Source organism: Carcharhinus amblyrhynchos, chromosome 34 (assembly GCF_965287045.1).
Source record: "Carcharhinus amblyrhynchos chromosome 34, sCarAmb.v2.hapA, whole genome shotgun sequence".
Classification (NCBI taxonomy): domain Eukaryota; kingdom Metazoa; phylum Chordata; class Chondrichthyes; order Carcharhiniformes; family Carcharhinidae; genus Carcharhinus; species Carcharhinus amblyrhynchos.
Genome location: NC_137357.1, coordinates 6,741,551 through 6,766,246, shown reverse-complemented (window position 1 = coordinate 6,766,246; position 24,696 = coordinate 6,741,551). Strand labels below are relative to the sequence as shown.

Sequence of the window (24,696 nt, the reverse complement as noted above, 5' to 3'; positions counted from 1 at the left end):
CTACACATGAACAACTCCCTCATTGACTGTTTGATGCTTTGAGACATCAAAGGGGATGGGGGGGGCTATATAAATGCACCACTTGGTTGTTAAAACGGCAGAGATTGGGGTGAAGTGACCAGAAGATTTGGAGCATTGGGTCACTGCCTGACCTCAAGCGCCCCACTCACTCAGACTGGAGAGTTGAGGAGAGTGTTACACCGACACACACACAAGGTGAGTCAGGCTGGAGTGAAGACAAGGGAGGAAAGTGCAGGGTTAATCACTGGGGAAGATATGGATCATTGAATATTTGTCCAGTGGGTGCGGCTGGGCTGGGCTGGAGAGTGCGCTGCTGGCTGGGTTAGAACCTGCCCTCTGTGACGGGCCGAATGGAACCGCCGGTGTTTTCCTTAGAAACTCCGCCCCAACGGTCGGAGGAGATGGTCCCGCACCCGGGAGGGAGAGGCAAAGCCCCGTGTTTCTTGCGAGGGGAATGGAGTTGTTTAAGTCGCAGACAGAGTACACTCTGAGGGGGGCTGAGAGCTGTCTGTCCTGCAGCCGCTCCAGTGGCAGCATGGAGATCAAGGCAGGTCAGTGTGAGACCCCCACCCCACCCCACCCCTCAGCCCAAGTTCCACTGCACACCCCCAATCAATCCCTTTACAGATTTCCTCCACAGTCAGATAAAACCTTCCCACTTCCATCGGATAAAAGCAAGTGACTCTCTGGAATCTAAAATCAAAAGAGAAAATGCTGGAAAAATCTCAGAGCTTTGATGTTCCTCCAAACACCAGCCCTTTTCTCTCCTTCCAGATGCTGCCAGACCTGCTGAGATTTTCCAGCATTTTCTCCTTTGGTCCCACGCTATTCTTCTGACCCCACTGTTGTACCACCCACCATTCGCTCTCTCTCAGTGTACCACCCCCTCTGGTTTGTCCCCCCAAGCTTATGAGGAAAGGTTGAATAGACTGGGGCGATACTCATTGGAATTCAGAGGGGAAATCTTTCAGAAATGCAAAAGGCTATGAAGGGAATAGATCAGATAGAAGCAGGGCAGTCGTTTCCACTGGCGAACTAGGGGGCATAGCCTCAAAATAAGGGGGAGCAGATTTAGGACTGAGTTGAGGAGGAACTTCTTCACCCAAAAGGTTGTGAATCTGTGGAACTCCCTGCCCAGTGAAGCAGTTGAGGCTCCCTCATTGAATGTTTTTAAGGCAAGGATAGATAGGTGTTTGAACAGTAAAGGAATTAAGGGTTACGGTGAGCGGGTGGGTGAGTGGAGCTGAGTCCACAAAAAGATCAGCCATGATCTTATTGAATTTCGGAGCAGGCTCGAAGGGCCAGATGGCCGACTCCTGCTCCTAGTTCTTATATTATGTTCGCTCCACAACAACCCCCAAAATCATAGAGTCCCTCCAGTACAGAAGGAGGCCATTCGGCCCATCAAGTCTGACTCACTGACAGAGTATCTTAGCCAGGTCCTCATCCACACCACGCTACCTCCATAACCCTTCATATTTGCTATGGCTAACCTACCCACCCAACACATTGGGACATTAAGGGGCAATTTTACTATGGCCAATCCACCGAACCATATTTTCATTTTGAAGATGGGTGGAAGGAGTCCAGAATGAGGGCGGGGCGGGGGGGGTCATAGTTTGAGGATAAGGGGTAAACCTTTTAGAACTGAGGCGAGGAGAAATGTCTTCACCCAGAGGGTGGTGAATGTGTGGAATTCACTCCCACACAAAGTAGCTGAGGTGAAAATGTTGTGTGATTTCAATTTGATCTAGCTCTTGGGGTTAAAGGGATTGAGGGGTATGGGGGGAAGGGGGGGATCAGGATATTGGATTGGATGATCAGCCATGATCACAATGAATGGTGGAGCAGGCTTGAAGGGCTGAATGGCCTCCTGCTTCTAGTTTCTAAGAATGGGAGTGGCTGAACTGGCCTCATACGAAGAACAAAGAAAAGTCCAGCACAGGAACAGGCCCTCCAAGCCCGTGCTGATTGTGAAACCATAACTAAACTAAAAAAAACCTTCCATCCTTACTTGGCCCGTATCTCTCTATTCCCCCCCTATTCATGTCCCCATCCAGATGCCTCTTAAATGTTACTAATGTGCCTGCTTCCACCACCCCCTCTGGCAGCGCGCTCAGGCACCCACCACTCTCTGTGTGAGAACCTCCCCTGCACATCTCTCTTAAACCCTGAACCCTGTGCCCCCCTATAATTGACACTTCCACCCTGGGGGAAAAGCCTCGCACTGTCCACCCTATCTGCGCCTTCCATCATTTTGTAGACCTCTACTAGGTCTCCCCTTAGCCTCTGTCTTTCCAGTGAAAACATTCCCAGTTTATTCAACCTCATGGCCAACAACCTCGAGACCAGGCAACATCCCAATGAACCTCCTTTGCACTCTCTCCAATCTTCCACGTCCTCCTGGCAGTGTGGTGACCAGAACTGCACGCAAGTACTCCAAATGCGGCCTAACCAAGGTTTTATATAGCTGCAACATGATTTGCAACTCTTGTACTCAGTACAAGAGGACAGCTGAACATGGATCTCCAGTGGTACTAATGTTGATGGTATTGCTATTTAACTGTCTTGAACTCTTTTTCCCTTGTGGGCCAATGGGAATCTCTGCACTATAACCCTCCTTCAGAGTGTGAGGTGATGCATTCTGGGAGGATGGACAAGACAAGGGACGTCACAATGAATGGTAGGATGCTAGGAAGTACAGAAGACCAGGGCAACCTTGGGGTGTCTGTCCAAAGATCCCTGCAGGCAGCAGGACGTGATATAGTGGTTTATTAGTGAGGCTTTGAGTATAAGAGCAGGGAGGTTATGGTAGAGCTGTATAGGTTAATTGTTGGTTAGGCCGCACTGTAGGAAGGATCTAATTGTATCGGAGGGAGTACAGAGGAGATTCACCAGGACATCATTGCCTGGGATGGAGTGTTGTAGCTATGAAGAGAAGCTGGATAGGATGGCATCGGGTTCCTTGGAGCAGCTGAGGGAGACGACCTGATTGAAGGACATAGAAACTAGAAGCAGGAAGAGGCCATTCGTCCCTTCGAGCCTGGTCTGCCATTCATCACGATCATGGCTGATCATCCAATTCAATATCCTGATCCCCCACCTTCCCCCGCAATATCCCTCAATCTCTTTAGCCCCAAGAGCTAGATCTAATTTCTTCTTAAAATCAGACAATGTTTTGGCCTCAATTACTTTCTGTGGGAGTGAATTCCACACATTCACCACCCTCTGGGTGAAGAAATTTCTCCTCACCTCAGTTCTAAAAGGTTTACCCCTTATCCTCAAACTATGACCCCTGGTTCTGAACTCCCCCACCATGGGGAACATTCTTTCTGAATCTACCCTGTCTAACTCTGTTAGAATTTTATAAGTTTCTATGCAATCCCCTCTCAGTCTTCTTCTAAATTCCAATGAAGACAATCCTAACCAACTTGGTCTCTCCTCAGACAGACCTGGGCAGGTTGGATAAGCATTTACCCTTCATAGAGACTTTCCCTCCGAGTGGAGGTTAATAACCAGGGGGCAAAGATTTAGAGGGGATTTGAGGAAAACCTATTCACCCAGAGGGTAGTGGGACCCTGGAACTCACTGCCTGAAAGAGTGGTGGAGGCTGGAACCCTCATGACATTTCAAGAAGCATTTAAACATGGAAGATAGGAGCAGGAGGAGGCCATTTGGCCCTTCGAGCCTGCTCCATCATTCATCACGATCATGGCCGATTGTCCAACTCAATAGCGTGATCCTATAGAAACTTAGATGAAGACTTGAAACATCACGGTATACAAGGGGGTCAACAGCTAGGAAATGTTTAGAATGGATGGCCAGCACAAATGTAATGGGCTGAAGGGCCTCTTTCTGAACTGTGAGTGCATGGGCCAGCACGCTAACGTATGAAAGGAAGGGGTACGTACAAAGGGCTTTCAGAGATGTGGCTCTTTCTAACTGAAGGGTTGCAGGCTCTGGAGGGAAATTTGGCAGCAGAATCTGAAGTGTCTATCCTCTCCTGTGTTTGCAGCTTCTGACGTGGATCTCTCCAGCGCAGTCTGTCTCGGTCTGGTCGAAGGAGTCATTGGCAAATTTCAGTTCCACACAAGTAAGGCTGCGCGTGTGCACTGACCGCACCAGTGTGCCCTGGAATCCAATCACGGGGCGATGGTGGTGTAGCGGCATTGTCACTGGACTAGTAAATCCAGAGACCCAGGTTCATGCTCTGGGGACCCGGGTTCAAATCCCACCACGGACGCTGGCAGAATGTAAATTCAACAAAAATCTGGAAGGGAAATCTCACGAATAGAACATAGAACAGTACAGCGCAGTACAGGCCCTTCGGCCCTCGATGTTGTGCGGAGCTATGTCCGACCACAAGATCAAGCTATCCCACTCCCTATCATTCTGCTGTGCTCCGTGTGCCTATCCAATAACCGCTTGAAAGTTCCTAAGACTCCACTATCACAGCAGGCAGTGCATTCCACACCCCAACCACTCTCTGAGAGAAGAATCTACCTCGGACATCCCTCCTATATCTCCCACATGAGCCTTATAGTTATGCCCCCGAGTAACAGCTCCATCCACCCAAGGAAATAGTCTCTGCACGTCCACTCTATCGATCCCCGTCATCATCTTATATAAACCATGAGATCTTATAATAGTCACCATGAGATCTATCATCAATGATCATTAAAAACCCATCTGGTTCACGAATGTCCGTGAGGGAAGGAAATCTGCTGTCCTTACCAGGTCTGGCTTAAGGAGTCACAGCAATGTGGTTGACTCCTCTCTCTGGCTAAGCGAGCCACGCAGTTTAAGGGTAACAAAGGTTGGCCTTACCCAGTGATGCCCACATCCCGTCAAAGGATGAAAAAACTGCAACTGCTGCCAGCCTATCTGCTTTATCTGATGGGCATAAGGTTGCCTGCCAAATGCCACCCAAGATGGCCACATGACCACGCGCACGATCTGGGCCAAGCTAGACTGGTCATGTGACCAGACCATGGTCTGGACCGAGCTAGACCCAGTCACATGACCAGGCCGTGGTTTGGGCTGAGGTAGACCAGTCACATGACCAGGGTTGGTCTGGATTTGGGGGGGGGGGGGGGGGGGGGTAGATCAGTCACATGACCAGGCACAGTCTGGGCTGAGGTAGACCGGCCACATGACCAGGCTAAGTCACCCTGAACGTTGTGGAAACACTTCTGGAAAGTCTTTGGCACCAGAATGACCAGAAAGTTCCATGGACCATTGGGAATGGCTGGGATTGTTCTCCATGCAGCAGAGAGGATTCGATTTCAATCGAGGCTGTCTACGGAGGGAAAACACACAGAACAAAGAACAGGATGGGATGTGGAGATGAGACTGGGGTGGGCACAGTAAGAAATCTCACAACACCAGCTTAGAGCCCAACAGGTTTATTTGCAATCACTGCTCCTTCATCAGGTGAGTTATGGAGTCATTCCGATGAAGGAGCGGTGCTCCGTAAGCTCGTGATACTAAATAAACCTGTCGGACTTTAACCTGGTGTTGTGAGACTCCTTAAAGTACAGTGCAGCACAGGAACAGACCCTTCGGCCCACCAAGTCTGTGCCGACACAGATGCCTCGCTAATCTAATATTTTCTTGCCTCTACATGGTCTATTCCCTGCCTATTGGTGTATCTATCCAGGTGCCTTATGAATGTTGTTATAGAAACTGCTTCCACTGCCTCCTCCGGCAGCGCGTTCCAGGCAGTCACCACCCTCTGTGTGGAGAAAAGTTGCCCCTTGCATCTCCTTCAATCTTTGCCCCTCTCACTTTGAACACAAGACAAGGCCAGGGGGGAGGGGGGGGGGGAGGGCAGCAAGACACTTGGTGCATTACTCCTCCAGAGAGCCAGCACAGACAGTGCTGGCTGAATGGCCACCTCACCGTCCTTGGTTCTGTCATCCCATTTGGAAAGTGGGGCTCACGTCTGTCAGGTCTGTGTGGGGAGGGCGAACCAGCGGCCATGTTGGACCGGGAGGGCCAAGCGGGAAGGTGGGATGAGAGAGAGAGAGCGTTGTGTGTCTCCCACATTGATATTGGTCCAAACCCAGTGGGTAATGGGGCACAGGGAGGTGGGCAGTGGGGGGTGGTGATGGAGCGTGAAGGGAGGAGCGAGAGTGTGACAGCGTTTGAAAACCAGGAGGGAATCACTGAGGCCTTTGTTGTTCTCCTTCTTGTAGATTTAGAATGCTTCCTGATCCTCATTCGACAGAAGGGCCTTGTTGGAACGGTGCCCGGGAAACACAAGATGTACAAAATCACCAAAGTGGCGGTGGTCCCGCTGACAAACACAGAACCTTCCGACCTGCAACTCGAGGTAAAAAGATTCAACCCCTTTCTTGCCCCAAAATTGCCTGGCTCGGTGTTTAGCCCGCGCTTTGGAACTTGCAACTGTTGCATGTTCCCCAGCTCCGGGGGAAGGCTCCAACTCCTGGGTGTTTATGATAGCCACTGTGTGAGCCCAAACAAAACTAGCACTAGGCTGCTGCTCCGCCAAGCCCTACTGCCAAATCCAGGCCCAGGCTTTGTTATTCCTGCTACGACCTGACCTGACTGCTGCTTGATTTGGGCATCAGGAATTGGGTTTAGTTTCATTCCTGGTCTCTCTCTCTCTCAACCGTGACCCTCAAACCATGGAATTCCATCTCCAAACCTCCACCTTTCCCGACTTATTATTGTCATGTGTTGAGACACAGAGAAGAGTGTTGTTTGTTGTGCGCTATATAGTGTTACAGTCATAGCTAGGACGCAGAGAAAGATTAGCTGAATATTTGATTTCTTGTCATGTGCATTGGGATACAGTGAAAAATATTGTTTCTTATGTGCTATACAGACAAAGCATACTGTTCATAGAGTACATGGAGGGGGGGGCAGGAAAGGAGAGGGTGCAGAATGTAGTGTTACAGTCACAGCTAGGCTGAAGAGATCAAGTCTGACGGCAGCAGGGAAGAATCTGTTCTTGACTCGGTTGATACATGACCTCAGGCTTTTGTATTTTTTTGCCCAGTGTCCGGGGATCCTTAGTTATGCCGGCTGCTTTTCCGAGGCAACGGGAAGTGTAGACAGAGTCAATGGATGGGAGGCTGGTCTATGTGATGGACTGGGCTACGTTCACAAGGCTTTGTAGTTCCTTGCGGTCTTGGGCAGAGCAGGAGCCCAGACCAAGCTGTGATACAACCAGAAAGAATGCTTTCTATGGTGCATCTGGAAAAGTTGGTGAGAGTCGTAGCGGACGTGCCAAATTTCCTTCGTCTTCTGAGAAAGTAGAGGCGTTGGTGGGCTTTCTTAACTATAGGCAAAACTTCTTCACACAGTGAGTGGTTAAGATCTGGAACGCCTGAGAGAGTTGCGGAGGCAAGTTTAAACCTCCCTTTCACAACAGAATCTGTTGTACCCTGAAAGGAATGCATTTCCAGGGCTACAGAGGAAAGAACAAAGAACAGTACTGCACAGGAACAGGCCCTTCGGCCCTCCAAGCCTGCACCGATCATGTTGTCCCATCCAGACCAACCGCCTGTATCCCTCTATTCCCCGCCTGTTCATGTCTCTATCCAGATAAATCTTAAATATCACTAACATATCTACCTCAACCACCTCACTTGGCAGTGCATTCCAGGACCCCACCACCCTCTGTGTAAAAAAACTTCCCCCCGCACATCTCCACTGAATCTTTCCCCCCTTATCCTGAACTTGTGCCCCTTGTAATTGTCATTTCTGCCCTGGGAAAAGGTTTCACCTCATCTACACCCTGCATAATTTTATAAACGTCTATTGGGTCACCCCCTTGGCCTCTGTCTTTCCAGGGAGAACAATCCCAGTTTCTCCAATCTCTCCTCATAGCTAATACCCTCTGTACCAGGCAACATCCTGGTAAACTTTTTCTGTACTCCCTCCAAAGCCTCCACGTCCTTCTGGTAGTGTGGCGACCAGAATTGGACACAGTATTCCAAATGTGGCCTAACCAGTGTTTATATAACTCTAACATAATTTGCCAACTTTTATACGAGATGCCCCACCCGATGAAGACAAGCATGCCCCTTGCTCTCTTCACCACCTTTTCCACCTGTGCTGCCACTTTTAAGGATCTGTGGACCTGTACTCCCAGATCTCACTGTGTGTCTCTATGCTCCTGATGGTTATGCCATTTATTTCATCGCTCCCACCTAAATTGGATCTACCAAAATGCATCACCTCACATTTGTCTGGATTAAATTCCATCTGCCATTTCTCCGCTCAGTTCCCAGCCTGTCTATACCCTGCTGTATTCTCTGACAATCTTCATCGCTATCTGCAACTCCACCAATCTTAGTATCATCCGCAAACTTACTCATCAGACCAGCTTCATTTGTATACATGACAAACAGTAGAGGTCCCAGCACTGATCCCTGTGGAACACCGCTAGTTACAGACCTCCATTCAGAAAAACACTCTTCCATCGCTACATAAGAACATAAGAAATAGGAGCAGGAGTAGGCCATCTAGCCCTTCGAGCCTGCCCCGCCATTCAATAAGATCATGGCTGATCTGTTGTGGCTCAGTTCCACTTTCCCGCCCTCTCCCCATAACCCTTAATCCCCTCTCTTATCAAGAACCCATCAACCCGCGTCTTAAAAATATTTAGCGAGGCAGCCTCCACCACTTCAACGGGCAGAGAATTCCAGAGATTCACCACCCTTTGAGTGAAGAAGTTCCTCCTCAACTCCGTTCTAAACCGCCTCCCCTTTATCTTGAGGCTGTGCCCCCTAGTCCTACTGTCTTTTTTGAGCGGGAAGAGTCTCTCCACCTCTATCCTATCCATCCCATTCATCATCTTATACGTCTCAATGAGATCTCCCCTCATTCTTCTAAACTCTAACGAGTACAAGCCTAGTTTATTCAGCCTCTCCTCATAGCTCAATCCCCTCAACTCCGGTATCAGCCTAGTACCCTCCACCCTGTATGGCCAGGTCTGAATCCATCCAGCTAGTTCACAAACGGCACAGTGGGTTAGCACTGCTGCCTCACAGCGCCAGGGACCCGGGTTCGATTCCTGCCTTGGGTCACTGTCTGTGTGGAGTTTACACATTATTCTCCCTGTGTCGAGGATTTCCTGAAAGACGTGCTGGTGAGGTGCATTGACCCAAACAGGTGCCGGAGTGTGGCGGCTAGGGGAATTTCACAGTTACTTCATTGCAGTGTTAACGTGAGTCTTAGTTGTGACTAATAAGTAAGCTTGAACTTTAACCCTTGGTCCCATGTGATTGAACCTTTTGCACCAGCCTGCCTTGAGGGACCTTGTCAAATGCTTTGCTGAAGTCCATGATGACAATGTCCACGGCCTTTCCCTCATCCATCAATGGGAGAGTGGAAACATCTTAAAATTCGTACATGGGATGTGGGAGTTGCAGGTTCACCACTGATTGCCCAATCCTAACTGCCCCTCGAGCTGCCTTTTTGGATCTGCTGCAGCCCAGGTGGTGTAGGTACACCCACAGTGCTGTTAGGAAGGAACGCCCGATACATTTCCAACTCGGGATGGTGAGTGGCTTGGAGGGGAACTTGCAGGTGGAGGTGTTCCCCCTGCGTCTGCCATCCTTGTCCTTCCAGCTGTGTGGGCGGCACGGTAGTTAGCACTGCTGCCTCACAGCGCCAGGGACCCGGGTTCAATTCCAGCCTCGGGTGAGTGCCGGTGTGGAGTCTGCACCTTCTCCCCGCGGGTCTACTCCGGGTTCTCCCACAGTCCAAAGATGTGCGGGTTAGATGGATTGGCCGTGCTAAATTACCCCTTAGTATCAGGGGGACTAACTGGGGTAAATGCATGGGGTTATGGGGATAGGGCCGAAGTGGGACTCTAGTCAGTGCAGACTCGATGGGCTGAATGGCCTCCTTCTGCACTGTCAGATTCTAGAAGGTGCTGCTTCTGGAGCCTTGGTGAGTCCCTGCAATGCATCTTGTGGATAGTACAACAGGTGAATCACTCTGGCAGAGAGCCAGTTTGGAATATGATGGGCCAAAGGATCTCCTTCCGTGCCGTAAGCATCCCTGCTCTCCCGGTTAGAGATGAGAGAGGGGAATGAACATGAGTCTCCAACAGTATCTTCAGCCGTGTCACAGTGCCTTTGTGTCTCTCTCCAGTTTTGTAACATACATCAGAGACTCAGTCAGCATCACTATGAGACCACCTTTCCAAAGAGGTTATCCGAAACCCCTTCTCTCAAGCGTCAGGTAAGATACCGCTCACCTCTCCGTTCGCTTTCTCCTTCTCCCCTCCTTCCATCTCCCAGTGCCAACCCCCACGCCCCCCCACACGCCCCACTAAGAATGAGTGACCACCCTAACCTTGGCACTGGACCTCCAGTCAGCTGGCGTGACCTAGGAAGGGCCGTCACTAACTTTGCCAATCCAGCACTCTTCCCGTTGCTGGCGTCCTTGCTTAGCACAGTTCACTGGAGGTTCACAAGAGCAGAATTAGGCCGTTCGGCCCATCGAGCCAACACTGCTCCTCATCCCCATTTTCCTGCCTTCTCCCCATAACCCATCAACCCATTAAAAATCTGCCTAACTTCTCCTTCAATGTTCTCACTGTCCCAGTACCCACTGCGCTTTGGGATCACAAATTCCACGCAACCCTTAGTTTGCCCTCAACTCTGTTGTAAATTTTGCTTCCCCTTATCCTAAATCCTCGAATGCCCCAGTAGAGGAAACATCCATGTCTACATTTATCCAGACCTTTTATCGTCTTGTATGGCTCAATTTGGTCTCCCCTCACTCTTCTAAGTTCACAAGCTGCTACCCCAACCAGACTGGCACTCTCTTCAGTGTGGCTCATGCCAGCATTCCCCCCCCGATCGCCCACTCTCCAAACCGGGACAGTGGCAGGTTCAAGCACCCCACCCCCCCCCACCCCCCCCTCCGATCCCCTCCTGGTTATGTAGGCCAACATGCCCTGTGGCGCACTGGGAGAGTCCCACGGAGGGAGGCAGGGAAATGGAACTTGGCACCCACTGGCATGGTGGACCACCTGGTTGTTGGTATGTGCGGGATCTTGCTGTGCGAGCACCGGCTGCCTTACAGCGGTGAGCACACACTTCAGAAGGTACATCATTTCAAAGGCGAGGGGGGAGAAAGCAGGGTTCGGCTATCGACTTGGACAAACAGCCACGGTGGTGAGGAATGGCGGAGCAGGCTCGAAGGGCCGAATGGCCTCCTCCTCAAGGTCCTATCTTTTATGCTCCCATGAAAGCATAACATCCAAAGGAAGTGTAGCTAACCCAACTAAAATTGCCATTGCACGTCTTGTGGTGCCCACTGGTCACAATGGCGCCCATTTGTACGTGCTCATAGCACTGAATGTAACCTAGCCCTGCATCCCAATAACCGGTTGCTGCCTTTCGCTCCGAAATTGTTTCATTTTCTGGTATAACAACATCGTGCAGACACCACCTTCCCCACCCCACACCCCCCCTCCTCCCCACCCCCACTATTATGATTTGCCTCCCGAGCTGACACTGCCGCCTCCTCTCCCCCCCCCCCCCACTCCCCGGTTTCTGTCTTGCAGTCCATGGGCGAAGAGAAGCTGGAGCGGCGACTGCTGGAGGAACTCGTCAAGATGTTCACCAACTCCGACTCCTTCTACTACAGCCCCACCTACGACATGACCAACTCCGCCCAGCGGCAGCACGTCAAGGCGCCAGGCAAAGCAAGGTCGCCGCCGTGGGAAAGGGTCAGAGGAAAGCTCGTTGTTGTCTGCACCGTCTTGTCTCGTTACCCGTGGTCCCCAGCGCAGCGAGATTGCTCCGCCGAACCCAGCTATCCATCGCATAGCGACCTGGGAGCAGGGGAGGGAGGAACCAAGGCGCACCCCCCGTCCTGTGCCCCAGCAGCCCCCCCCCCGCCGCCTCGGCACTCTTCACCTCTTGTTGGTCTTCCTGCAGGGGGGTCGGGGTGGTGGAGATTTCCCCGAGCGCCCTGGCCGGCGCGTACCCCTCACCCTCGCCAGCCTGCGACGGCCCATCGCTGTGAGTCAGGACACAGCTCCGCACTCGTGGACGACCGCGTTGGATGGCCCAGAGGTCGTTCACGGGCTGCTGAGACCACCCCACCACCACCCCCCCCCCCACCCCACCACCCCCCCCCCCACCCCACAGTGCCTCCTGAAAATCTCCCCCTCCCCCCCTTCTCTACAAGTCAAGACTTCCCGAATCTTCCAACTTCCCAGCGCGCCAGGTTGAAGTTCGGCCTGGGTATGCCTCGCAGGCGGCATTGCGGGTTAGCACTGCTGCCTTACAACACCAGGGACCCTGCTTCGATTCCCGGCTCGGGCCAGTGTGTGGAGCCTGCACATCCTCCCCGTGTCTGCGTGGGTTTCCTCCCACCGTCCGAAAGATGCGCTGAGTTCTCCGGTAATGTACCCAAACAGGCGCTGGAGTGCGGCGACGAGGGGGTTTTCACGGTAACTTCATTGCAGTGTTAATGTCAGCCGACTTGTGACAGGAATAGATAAACATCATCCCAATACTTTCCCAATTTAGCTGAAGCTGTTGACTGCTCCATTTGAAGCCCTGGGTATTTTCTCAGGCTCGGGGGTGGGGGGGGGGGGGGGAAACAGAACATGTGATCATCGCGAGTGGGGTGTCTGCTCCCCCCACACTCCCGCAGGGGGGGATAGGCCCACACGTCATCAGGAGCGCCGCGCTGGGTCGAGCTTCCTCACTGGATTCTCTCAAATGTCGCTGTGTCTCTCCCGTTTAGGCCGACGATCGATTTTTCTGGAACAAGTACATGATTCGTGACCTGTTGGAGGAGAAGGTAGGCTTGGCCGAGTGGCTCGGGCCTACTCGTTGGCACCCTGCAAATCCACTTCTTTCCAACGCCTGACGGCACCTTTACGATGCCCAGGGCGATCTCCTGCTGGAGGTGCCCTTTAAGGCAGATTGTTGTCTTATTGTCGTGACTCCCCTCCACCCCCTGCCCCCCCCAGATCATAGAATCCCTACAGTGCAGAAAGAGGCCATTTGGCCCATTGAGCTTCCATTGACCGCAGTCCCACCCAGCGCCTATACCTGTAACACCACGTATTCTCCCCCCGTGTCTGCGTGGGTTTCCTCCGGGTGCTGCGGTTTCCTCCCACAGTCTGAAAGACGCGCTGGTTAGGTTGCGTTGGCCGTGCTAAATTGGCCCTTGGTGTACCCCCCCGATAATAAGGGGCAATTTAGCCTGGCCAATCCACCTTAACCAGCCTCCATTTACTCTCCTTTACTCAGCCTATTTTCCCTCCTTTATTTTCATTTCCCAAAGGGTGGCACAGTGGGTTAGCACTGCTGCCTCACAGCGCCAGGAGACCCGGGTTCGATTCCCGGCTCGGGTCACTGTCTGCGTGGAGTCTGCACATTCTCCCCGTGTCTGCGTGGGTTTCCTCCGGGTGCTCCGGTTTCCTCCCACAGTCTGAAAGACGTGCTGGTTAGGTGCTAAATTCTCCCTCAGTGTAACCCCGAACAGGCGCCGGAGTGAGGCAACGAGGGGATTTTTTCACAGTAACTTCATTGCAGTGTTAACGTAAGCCTTACTTGTGACCAATAACCTTTGAGCCCCATTTCTCCTCCTTTATTCCCCCGATTTCTCTGTGTGTTTGTTCTCCTGCTGCCTCCCATTGTGAATCTTAGCCGCCCTCTCTCTCTCTCTCTCTCTCAGAATGCGATGGCGGAACAGTGGGTCATTCCCATCATCCAGGGCTTTGTGCAGATGGAGGAGATACACATCCATTTCTCCAAGTACCTCGGGGAAGAGAGCAGCTTCTCCGAACTTTCCGCAGAGGAGGAAGACTCAGAATCACCTGCACCCAAATTCCTGCTGGTCCTTATCTCCCGGAGGAGCAGACACAGAGGAGGTATCGGCAGTTCCAAATGATCACTGCGCAGAGAGACATCGCTGCTTTTAATCATAGACCTCCCTCTCTGTCTCTGCGAGGGGGTGTGTGTGTGTGTGTGTGTGTGTGTGTGTGTGTGTGTGTGTGTGTGTGTGTGTGTGTGTGTGTGTGTGTGTGTGTGTGTGTCTCTCTCACACACCTCTTCCTCTCTGTCTCACACTCTCTCGCACCCTCCCCTGTGCCTGTCTCTTTCTTTTTCTTCCTCTGTGTGTGTCTCTCTCTCTCCCTCTCTGTTTGTCTGTCTCTCCCTCTCTCTCTGTCTGTTTCTCTTTCTCTCTGTCTATCTCTATCTCTCTGTGTTTGTCTGTCTGTCTCTCTCTCTCTCTCTCTGTCTCTCCCTTTCTTTTTTGTGTCTGTCTCTGTCTGTCTCTCTCTGTTCCCCTCTCACTCCACACTCTCTGCTCCCCCTCTGCGCGTCCCGCTCGCGTCCCTCTCGCCCGCCCCCTGCGTCTCTGTCTCCCTCTCGCCCGCTCCCTCGGTACTGACCCTCTGACAGTGCGGCGCTCCCTCAGTTTTGTCTGTATGGTGCGCAAGAAACAATACATTTCACTGTGTCCAATACATATACTATGAAAGAAAGGGTATTATTAAACTAGAAAGAGTGCAGAAAAGATTTACTAGGATGCTCCCGGGACTTGATGGTTTGAATTATAAGGAGAGGCTGGATAGACTGGGACATTTTTCTCTGGAGCGTAGGAGGCTGAGGGGTGATCTTATAGAGGTCTATAAAATAATGAGGGGAGTCTAAAACTAGAGGGCATAGGTTTAAGGTGACAGGGGAGAGATACAAAAGTGTCCAGAGGGGCAATTTTTTCTCACAGAGGGTGGTGAGTGTTTGGAACAAGCTGCCAAAGGTAGTCGTAGAGGCGGGTACAATTTTATCTTTTAAAAAGCATTTGGACAGTTACATGGGTAAGATGGGTGCAGAAGGATGTGGGCCAAATGCGGGCAATTGGGATTAGCTTAGGGGTTTTCTAAAAAAAAAATAAGGGCAGCATGGACAAGTTGGGCCAAAGGGCCTGTTTCCTCTGTGACAATAATAAATAAAATCATTCACTCCTTGTGTCTCGACAGGCATGCGTTACAAAAGGAGAGGCGTCGATAGCGGTGGAAATGTGGCCAATTATGTGGAGACTGAGCAACTGATCTACAGTGGAAACCACATTCTGTCCTTTGTCCAGATCCGGGGCTCTGTCCCTCTGTATTGGAGCCAGCAAGGTTATCGATACAAACCCAAGCCCAAACTACACAAGGGTAAGGCCTACGGGAGGGTGAGGGGTCTCTGCTCAGGGAGAGGGGTGGGTTGGGGGGTGGGGGGGAGGGGGAGGGGGTCTCCAACTTCTGGCTGACTCCTCACAGTGGCACAGTAGGTTAGCGCTGCTGCCTCACGGCGCCAGGGACCCAGGTTCAATTCCCGGTTTGGGTCACTGTCTGTGCAGAGTCTGCACATTCTCCCCATGTCTGCATGGGTTTCCTCCGGGTGCTCCGGTTTCCTCCCACTGTTCGAAAGACGTGCGGGTTAGGTGTTAAATTCTCCCTCAGTGTAACCCCGAACGGGAGCCGGAGTGTGACGACTAGGGGACTCTCACAGTAACTTCATTGTTAGTTTATTAGTGTCACAAGTAGGCTTACATTAACGCTGCCATGAAGTTACTGTGAAAATCCTCGAGTCGCCAGACTCTGTTCGGGTTACACTGAGGGAGAAGTAAGCTCCAAATTGGTAGGTCTTTCGGACTGTGAGAGGAAACCGGAGCACCCAGAGGTAACCCACGCAGACACGGGGAGAATGTGCAAATTCCACACAGACAGTGACCCAAGCCAGGAATCGAACCCGGGTCCCTGGCACTGTGAGGCAGCAGTGCTAACCCACTGTGCCACCGTGTTGCCCCCGCAGTAAGCCTACTTGTGATATTAATAAATGAATTTAAAAATAATGATGATATGAAGGGTGTGATCACGTTTTAAATCAGAGTGGGAGGAAGTGAAAACCTTCCTTTTTGCTTCCACAGGACATGAAGAGAACAAGCTTGCTTTCAGGGCTCACTTTGAGAAGGAGTTCCAAATCTACAATCGCGAGGTTTGTGTCAGTCCTTCCCTCACCCCTTCCCAATGTCCTCCCCTTTTTCTGCAGGGAGTTTCCCTCCTGTTCCCATCCTGAATGCTGATATACCCGGAGAAGGTATGAGCAAGGGGACAGAGGCTGGCTGGGAAGGGATCAGTGTGGGAGCTGCGTGAGTGTGCTACCTCTCCCAGCCACACCATGTCCCCACCTGCCTTGCCGCCATTGAAGTCCTTCTGCAGTGCGGTCATTGTCGTCATGCAGCAAACATGGCAGCCAGTTTGTGCACAGCAAGATCCCAGCATGATTCTGACTGGACAATCTGTCTTGGTGATTTCGATTGAGGTATAATTTTGGTCAGGACACAGGGAGAATTCCCCCCCTTTGTGTTTGAGTGTCATGAGATAGCATTATAGAATGGAATCCCTACGTTACAGAAGAAGAAGGCCATTCAACCCATCGAGCTTGCACCGACAACAATTCCATCCATGCCCTGAACCCATAACCCCAGATATTACCCTGCTAATCTCCTTGACACTTAAGGGCAACTTAGCCTGGCCAATCCACCTAACCTGCACATCTTTGGACACCAAGGGGCAATTTAGCATGGCCAATCCACCTAACCTGCACATCTTTGGACACTAAGGGGCAACTTAGCCTGGCCAATCCACCTAACCTGCACATCTTTGGACACTAAGGGACAATTTAGCATGGCCAATCCACCTAACCTGCACATCTTTGGACACTAAGGGGCAATTTAGCATGGTCAATCCCCCTAACCTGCACATCTTTGGACACTAAGGGGCAACTTAGCCTGGCCAATCCACCTAACCTGCACATCTTTGGACACTAAGGGACAATTTAGCATGGCCAATCCACCTAACCTGCACATCTTTGGACACTAAGGGGCAACTTAGCCTGGCCAATCCATCTAACCCGCACATCTTTGGACACTAAGGGACAACTTAGCATGGCCAATCCACCTAACCTACACGTCTTTGGACCCCTGCACCAAACTTTCCACATCTAACTGCAATCAAAACTGAAACTAAGAACTCTTGGGAGGGAAAAGAAACTGTCCCACCCGACCTGTCAATCATTCTTCGCCCCCCTGCCACCAAGCAATTCAAAAGGTGGTAAGTTCTCAGAAAGTGCATTAGGCCCCGATTAAAAAAAAACAAAACCCCATTTAAATCATTTAAGCAGCAATAAAAGCACACCTAGTCAGACAGGTTGGCAACAAGCACAGTGGGTGGGGGGGGGAAACAGAGCTGCTTATAACTGCAGAGAACGGGCTCAGAATACATTTCTTAAAGGCACAGTCACATCACAGCTTGCCATGAAATCATAACCAGTAACAACCAATGGATGGGCTCATTTGGATTGACTTGGGACCAGAACTAGTCACATATGATTTGATTTGATTTATTATTCTCATATTTATTAACATACGGTGTATGCTATACAGACAAACCATACCGTTCACAGAGAAGGAAAGGAGAGAGTGCAGAATGTAGTGTTACAGTTATGGCTAGGGTATGGAGAAAGATCAACTTAATGCAAGGTCAAAACTCTAACAGCAGCAGGGAAGAAGCTGTTCTTGAGTCGGTCGGGACATAAGTTCAGACTTTTGTAACTTTTCCCCGACAGAAGAAGGTGGAAGAGAGAATGTCTGGGGTGCGTGGGGTCCTTGATTATGTTGGCTGCTTTGTCAAGGCAGTGGGAAGTGTAGACAGAGTCAATGGATGGGAGGCTGGTTTGCGTGATGGATTGGGCTTCATTCATGACCCTTTGTAGTTCCTTGTGGTCTTGGGCAGAGCAGGAGCCCAGACCGAGCTGTGACACAGCCAGAAAGAATGCTTTCTATGGTGCACCTGGAAAAGTTGGTGAGAGTCGTAGCTGGCACGCCAAATTTCCTTGCGTGCTGTACAGAGAAGGCATACCATTCATAGAGATGGAAAGGAGAGAGAGTGCAGAGTGTAGTGTTGCAGTCAGAGCTAGGGTGTAGAGTCAGAGTCAGGCTCTTGAGGAGAAAGAGCAGAAAAAGGAGCTTTGCATCTTTCATCTGATCTCGGTGAGAGTTCAGGTACCAGAAGATGTTTGAGAGTGGAATTAGCTTGAGCCTGAATCCCTGGGATTTTAGCACGGCGGGGGGGGGGTTGGGGTGGGCAGTGCATATGTGACCCCCCCCCCCCACCCCGCCCACCCCCACCCTCTCCCCACCCACCCCCACCCTCTCCCCAGCTCTGTTTGCGAACTGGCTGGTCTTTTGATTGGTTCTGTCTTGACTGCAGGTTATCATCAACCTGATGGACCACACAGGCCAAGAGAAGTTGATCAGTGATGCCTATCTGAGACAGGTTGAGTTGCTCAACGATCCTCGCATCATTTACGTCTCGTTTGACTTCCACCGTCAGTGGTAAGCGTAGAGTACCCGCTGTATCGAAACTCGGCTGTTCCTTCCTTCTCCCCGCTTTCCCCCCCACCCTGGCTCACCCATTGCCCTGTTGTTGATGTGAAGACTCTCGCTCAGTTAATTTCTCTCAGGTTCGGGGGGGGGGGTGGGGGGCTTTGTCACGTCTGAACTCTGTTGGGGGGGGGGCTTAAAACAAGAAGAAAAAGATGTGATTTTCCCGGGTATGTTCAAACTAACAGGGCGGCACGGTGGCACAGTGGTTAGCACCGCTGCCTCACAGCACCGGGGACCCAGGTTCGATTCCCAGCTTGGGTCACTGCCTGCGCAGAGTCTGCATGTTCTCCCCGTGTCTACATGGGTTTCCTCCGGGTGCTCCGGTTTCCTCCTGCACTCCAAAGATGTGCGGGTTAGGTGGATTGACCGTGCTAGATTGACCCTTGATGTTAGGGCGACTAGCTAGGATAAATGCATGGGGTTATGGGGATAGGACCTAGGTGGGATGGCCCAAATGGCCTCCTTCTGCAGTGTAGGGATTCTAACAAGGTTTATTGTCGGAGTACAGAATTAAAACTGAAACCAAACAGCAGCCTGTGAGACACCCTAATGATATCACCATCACACCATGTAATCAGCTCTTAAAGCAATCATGCAACCATTTAAATATATAAGGGGTTGGCGCACTTAGAAAGTTATACAGTTCTTAAACTTATTGACTTATCTCTAACCACTGTGTGCTGGTTCCTCATTGGTGAAAAAGCCAAACCTTAAAACTCCATTGATATTTTGCTGTCAGTGGCAGCTGATATCATGCTGTTGGGGGGTTGTTGGTGTTCAGCATTTTAATGTGTTACAGACTTTGTCTACTTCAAATAGCCAGACCATGTTTCACAGTTTTAAATCAGCTGTTTATTATGAGCTATAGCAAGGGCCCTAGTACACCAGCTAATGGTGAGACAGTCCCCAAATACAGGATTACACAAACAGATACACTCCTAAGTTCAATAACAAGTAATCAGCACATGCCAATAAGAACGATACCTTTGTATCAGAGTTGTCTATGTCCACTCACAACTATTGTTTAGGGCTACGTCATGCATTGGATACAAAATTATATCTAATTTCTTCCTGAAATCACGATGTAGAGTTGCCGGCGTTGGACTGGGGTGGGCACAGTAAGAAGTCTCACAACACCAGGTTAAAGTCCAACAGCTTTATTTGAGAGCGCTAGTTTTCAGACCACCACTCCTTCATTAGGTGAGTGGGATCACATCAAAACACACAATGTTTTGACCTCAGCTACTTCCTGTGGTAGTGAATTCCACACATTCACCACTCTCTGGGTGAAGAAATTTCTCCTCACCTCAGTTCTAAAAGATTTACCCCTAATACTTAAACTATGACCCCCTAGTCCTGGACTCCCCCACCATGGGGAACATTCTTTCTGAATCTACCTTATCTAAACCTGTTGGAATTTTATAAGTTTCTGTGATTCTCACTCTTCTAAACCCCAGTGAATATAATCCTAACTGATTTAGTCTCTCCTCATATGACAGACCTGCCATCCCAGGAATCAGCCTGGTAAACCTTCACTCCCTCTGTAGAAAGGACGTCAGTCCAAAGATGTGCAGGTTAGGTGGATTGGCCAAACTAAATTGCCCCTTAATGTCAGGGGGACTAGCTAGGGTAAATGCATGGGGTTATGGGGATAGGGCCTGGGTAGGATTGTGGTTGGTATGGACTCGATGGGTCGAATGGCCTCCTTCTGCTCTATAGCATTCTATGATTCTGTGACCCTTCCTCAGGTAAGGGCGCCAAAACTGCACGCAGTACTCCAGGTGTGGCCTCACCAACGCCCTGTACAATGGTCCTACCCGTCGATAAGATGTGCCCTGACGAGGTGTGGGCCGACCTTCACCCGTACCTTTGCCAGCTCCGCTCTGAGCTGCCACCCAGGGCCGCAACTGATTTAGTTCCTTTCCACCTCCAAAGGTGGATTGACCATGTTAAATTGCCCCCATGGTGTCAGGGAGATTGGAGAGAGTTACAGGGATAGGGCCTGGGTGGAATTGTTGTTAGTGCAGAGTCGATGGGCCGAATGGCCTCTCTCTTCACTGTGGTGATTCTATGATTCTAAATCTTTGACTGTCTGTCCTGGCACTGGGAGCATTAACAATCCATATGACTGGCATTGGGTGATTCCCAGGGTATCATGAGCGAGCGGTGCCAGATGGTGGGTGAAACACCACTCCAATCCCTCAAGACAATTGAAAGTTCCTCTCCGCTCCTCGCAGAATATTCTCCCTTCACCACCTGAACCAACTGCGAGTCCACGCACGCCATTGTGACCGTGGTCAAGTCTTCATGTCCTGTCCTGTCCATGTGGGAATGGTGATCCCAGTCATGCCACCAGCCACCCTGACTGAGACCTCGCACTCAGGAGGAGCTGGTACTTTGAGAGGAGGCAGCGGGGAGGTGGCATGATGGCACAGTGGTGAGCATTGCTGCCTCCCGGTGCCAGGAATCTGGATTCGATTCCTGGCTTGGGTCACTGTTTGTGTAGAGTCTGCATGTTCTCCCTGTGTCTGTGTGGGTTTCCTTGCACAGTCCGAGGTTAGGTGGATTAGCCATGCTAAATTGCCCCTTAATCCCAAAGATGTGTGGGTTAGGTGGATTGGCCATGCTAAATTGCCCCTTAGTGTCCAAAGATGTGTAGGTTAGGTGGATTGGCCATGCTAAATTGCCCCTTATTGTCCAAAGATGTGTGGGTTAGGTGGATTGGCCATGCTAAATTGTCCCTTAGTGTCCAAAGATGTGTAGGTTAGGTGGATTGGCCAGGCTAAATTGCCCCTTAGTGTCCAAAGATGTGCGGATTAGGTGGATTGGCCGTGCTAAATTGTCCCTTAGTGTCCAAAGATGTGCGGGTTAGGTGGATTGGCCATGCTAAATTGCAGCATTGGTGTTGGGGGATGAGTAGGGTAAATACATGGTGTTACGGGGATAGGGCCTGGGTGGGATTGTTGTCAGTGCAGTTTTGATGGGCCGAATGGCCTCTCTCTGCTCCGTTGGGACTCCATGATTCTGTGATCAGGTTTTCAAATGATTACAGCCTGTCTGTCACCGAAGACCGTTGACAATAATGACCGTGCTTCAGGTCAGCACAGACAGAGACGGCAGAGAGGAACCATTAAGATAGTTTCCAACACCACTCCCCAGGTCCCTGCTCCCCCGAGGAAGAATGTGAATTGACTTCTGCCCTTCCATTGCCTCCCAGTGGCTGACTCTGGTAACGCGGGTTCTTCCCTTCTCTCTCTCTCTCTCTCTCTCTCCCAGCCAGGGCAGGAAGTTTGAGAACGTTCAGATCCTGATGGAAGGAATCAATAACATCATCAATGACCTGAGTTGGTTCAGGTAAGCAGCGGCCTTGCACTGGCTCCAACCAGGCCTGGATTTGGGCCTAGCCCTTCTAGGCCTCAAACCACATCTCACAATCAAAGGCAGGAAATCTGCCCTCGGGAAGGGTGGGGAGGGGTATCTGTTGAACATTTTTTCTCAAACAATTTTTGCTTTGCCATGGTCTAAAGTGTCAACTTAACCCCTATGCAAGAAGCTTTGTCCGAAGACGTGCTGGTTAGGTTGATTGGCCATGCTAAATTGATTCGAGCGTCAGGCAAGGTTCACAGGATAAATGTGTGGGGGTTATAAGAATAGGGCCTGGCTGGTCAGTGCGGGCTCAATGGGCCAAATGGCCTCCTTCTGCACTATCGGGATTCTATGATCAGTTAAATTAGTAAGTTTGCAGACAACGCAAAGATGAGCGGCGTTGTAGATCGTGTAGAAGGCTGTCAAAGCAGGGTATAGATCAGTTGCAGATATGGGCGAGAAAATGGGAGATGGAGTTTAATCCAGGCAAGTGTGAGGTGCTGCACTTTGCGAGATCAAATGTTAAGGGTGGGTATACAATTAATGGCAGGAGCTTGGACACAGTGAGAAGTCTCACAACACCAGATTAAAGTCCAACAGGTTAATTTGGTAGTTGGACTTTAACCTGGTGTTGTGAGACTTCTCACTGTGTTTAGCCCAGTCCAACACCGACATCAGGAGCCTGAACAGCATGAATGTATCGAGGGAACTCGGGGTTCAAGTTCATCGCTCCCTGAAAGTGGCCCCGCGAGGGTGGGAAAGAAGGCGGATAGAACACTTGCCTTTATTGGTCGGGGCAACAAGTACAAGAGTCAGTGTTTCACGTTGCAGCTTTATGAATCTTCGGTTAGGCCGCGCTTATAGAGCGTTGTGTCCAGTTCCAGTCGCCATGTTACAGGAAGGATGTGGAGGCTTTGGAGAGGGTGCAGAAGAGGTTTACCGGGGTGCTGCCTGGATTGGAGGGTATGAGCTATCAGGAGAGGCTGGATAAACTAGGGTTGTTTTCTCTGGAGCGGCGGAGGCCTGGGGGGAGACCTGATAGACATCTACAAAATTATGAGGGGCAGAGATAGGGTTGACGGTCAGAATCTTTTCCCCAGAGTTGAAATGTCCAATACTAGGGGGCAGTTAAGGTGAGAGGGGGAAAGTTTAGAGGAGATGTGAGGGGCAAGTTTTTTTACGCAGAGGGTGCCAGGGATGGTGATGGGGGCAGATACGATAGGGGAGGATTGAAGGGGCTTTTAGGTGAGCACACTGATATGCAAGGGCCAGAGGGAGATGGAGGCAGAAGGGATGAGTTTAATTTGGTGGGCCGAAGGGCCTGTCCCGACGTTGTTCTCTTCTATATTCTAACCTGAGCCGGAGGACGGGGACAAGCAGTGGTTCGAAGCTGAGACCTTGCTGTAGGTAATATCCCTGCGGAAAGGCCAGAGGGTGTGGGGTTCAAACCCCACACCAGGACTTGTAGGCCAGAGAGGAATTAATCTCGACACAGTTCAACAATCCAGCTGGAGATCCCTCCACCGGCACTCCAAAGGGAGGGAGGACCTCTCGAGATGAGCAGGATGGGGAATTCTCACCATCTGCCCCGGTGGGATTCGAACCCAGGTTCCTCCCACCCCCCCCCAGCCCTGATCTTTAGCCTCAGTTTCCAGATTAAAAGCCCAGTGGCAGCCATGCGATGTGCCGCTTTCCTCCTCTGTGTGGGTAAATAGCCTGCCCCTTGCCTTTGCTCCCTGGCATGGGGGCAACAACTGAGGGTGAGAGGTGATCCCGGTTATGAGTTTTGCCTCTCTGCTGCCTCACCCCCCCCGCCCCCCCAACTTTCCCTCTCCTTTCCCTCCCCCCCCCCTCACTGCTAGCCTCCCTCACAACCCCCTCTGGATAGCTGGCACGTGTGGCAACGGGGGGGATTAAATCGGCCTGGGAAGCCCCCCCCCCCCCCCCCCCCCCAGCGAGGGTCAGCTGGAAGACTGGGTCACGTCTACAAGCCATCGTCCAGCGCGGGCAGGCCTGTGGCAGAACGGGTGAACGGGCATCTCTTCCTCACCTCCAGCTAACCCACAACAAGGTGACCAGGATGGAGAAGTTGGAACCTCGGGGAGGCTTCTCATCGAGTCTCCTTCACCCACACGGGGTGGGGTTGGGGGGGGCACGGGGGGCCTGAGCAGGCCAAGGCGTGGCCAAGGTGACGCTGCTTGACTCTTCACCAAGAAATGGGCAAACCTCCCTCGCTCAAGAACAAGAGGAGGCTTTTCAGCCCCTCGAGCCTGTTCTACATTCAGCGAGCTCACACTTGACCTGCAGCCTGACAAACCTTTCCCATAACACCATCGTGTAACAAAAGTCCATCAGTCTCAGATTTAAACTGAATCGACTGGTTATCCAGAAGTTCGCTTTGGGGCATTGGGAGTATTTCCAAATTTCATTCCTGGAAATACTGACTCCAGTGTTTAGTCAGTGTCCCGACTCCTGGTCTCCACAATCAAAGACAGTTCATCCCTCTCACTCTGTCTAATCCCTTGAAAACCTCAATCAAATTATCCCTGAATTCCTTGGAATATATATGCCCCAAGTTTGCGTCATATCTTCTCATTGAGATTCCTTGCAATTGGAGAACGTGCTGTGCAGGTTAGGTTCATTGGCCATGACAAATTGCCTCTCAAAGTCAGGGGGATTAGCAAGGTAAATATGTGGGGTTACGGGGATAGGAACTGGATGGGATTGTTGTCAGTACAGGCTTGATGGACGGAATGGCCTCCTGCACTGTAGGGATTTTATGATCTATGATATGGTTCTGGTCAACTGACATTACAAGATCAATGCATCTTTCCAAAGGTGTAGGGTACAAAACTGCCC

At 51.0% G+C, this 24,696-nt stretch overlaps 1 protein-coding gene across 1 annotated transcript in view; it reads left to right on the top strand.

Annotated features, from left to right (window-relative positions):
* Window positions 1–475: 475 nt before the first annotated feature.
* Window positions 476–24,696, top strand: part of LOC145361259 (phosphatidylinositide 4-phosphatase SAC2-like) — a 44,045-nt gene continuing 19,824 nt past the window's right edge. Inside the window, exons 1-11 of the mRNA XM_080216891.1 lie at window positions 476–572; window positions 4,037–4,114; window positions 6,219–6,355; window positions 10,153–10,242; window positions 11,576–11,740; window positions 12,769–12,825; window positions 13,708–13,903; window positions 15,017–15,196; window positions 15,952–16,019; window positions 18,296–18,420; window positions 21,748–21,825. Coding sequence (XP_080073017.1) covers window positions 476–572; window positions 4,037–4,114; window positions 6,219–6,355; window positions 10,153–10,242; window positions 11,576–11,740; window positions 12,769–12,825; window positions 13,708–13,903; window positions 15,017–15,196; window positions 15,952–16,019; window positions 18,296–18,420; window positions 21,748–21,825 — 1,271 coding nt within the window. The remainder of the gene's footprint in view (window positions 573–4,036; window positions 4,115–6,218; window positions 6,356–10,152; window positions 10,243–11,575; window positions 11,741–12,768; window positions 12,826–13,707; window positions 13,904–15,016; window positions 15,197–15,951; window positions 16,020–18,295; window positions 18,421–21,747; window positions 21,826–24,696) is intronic.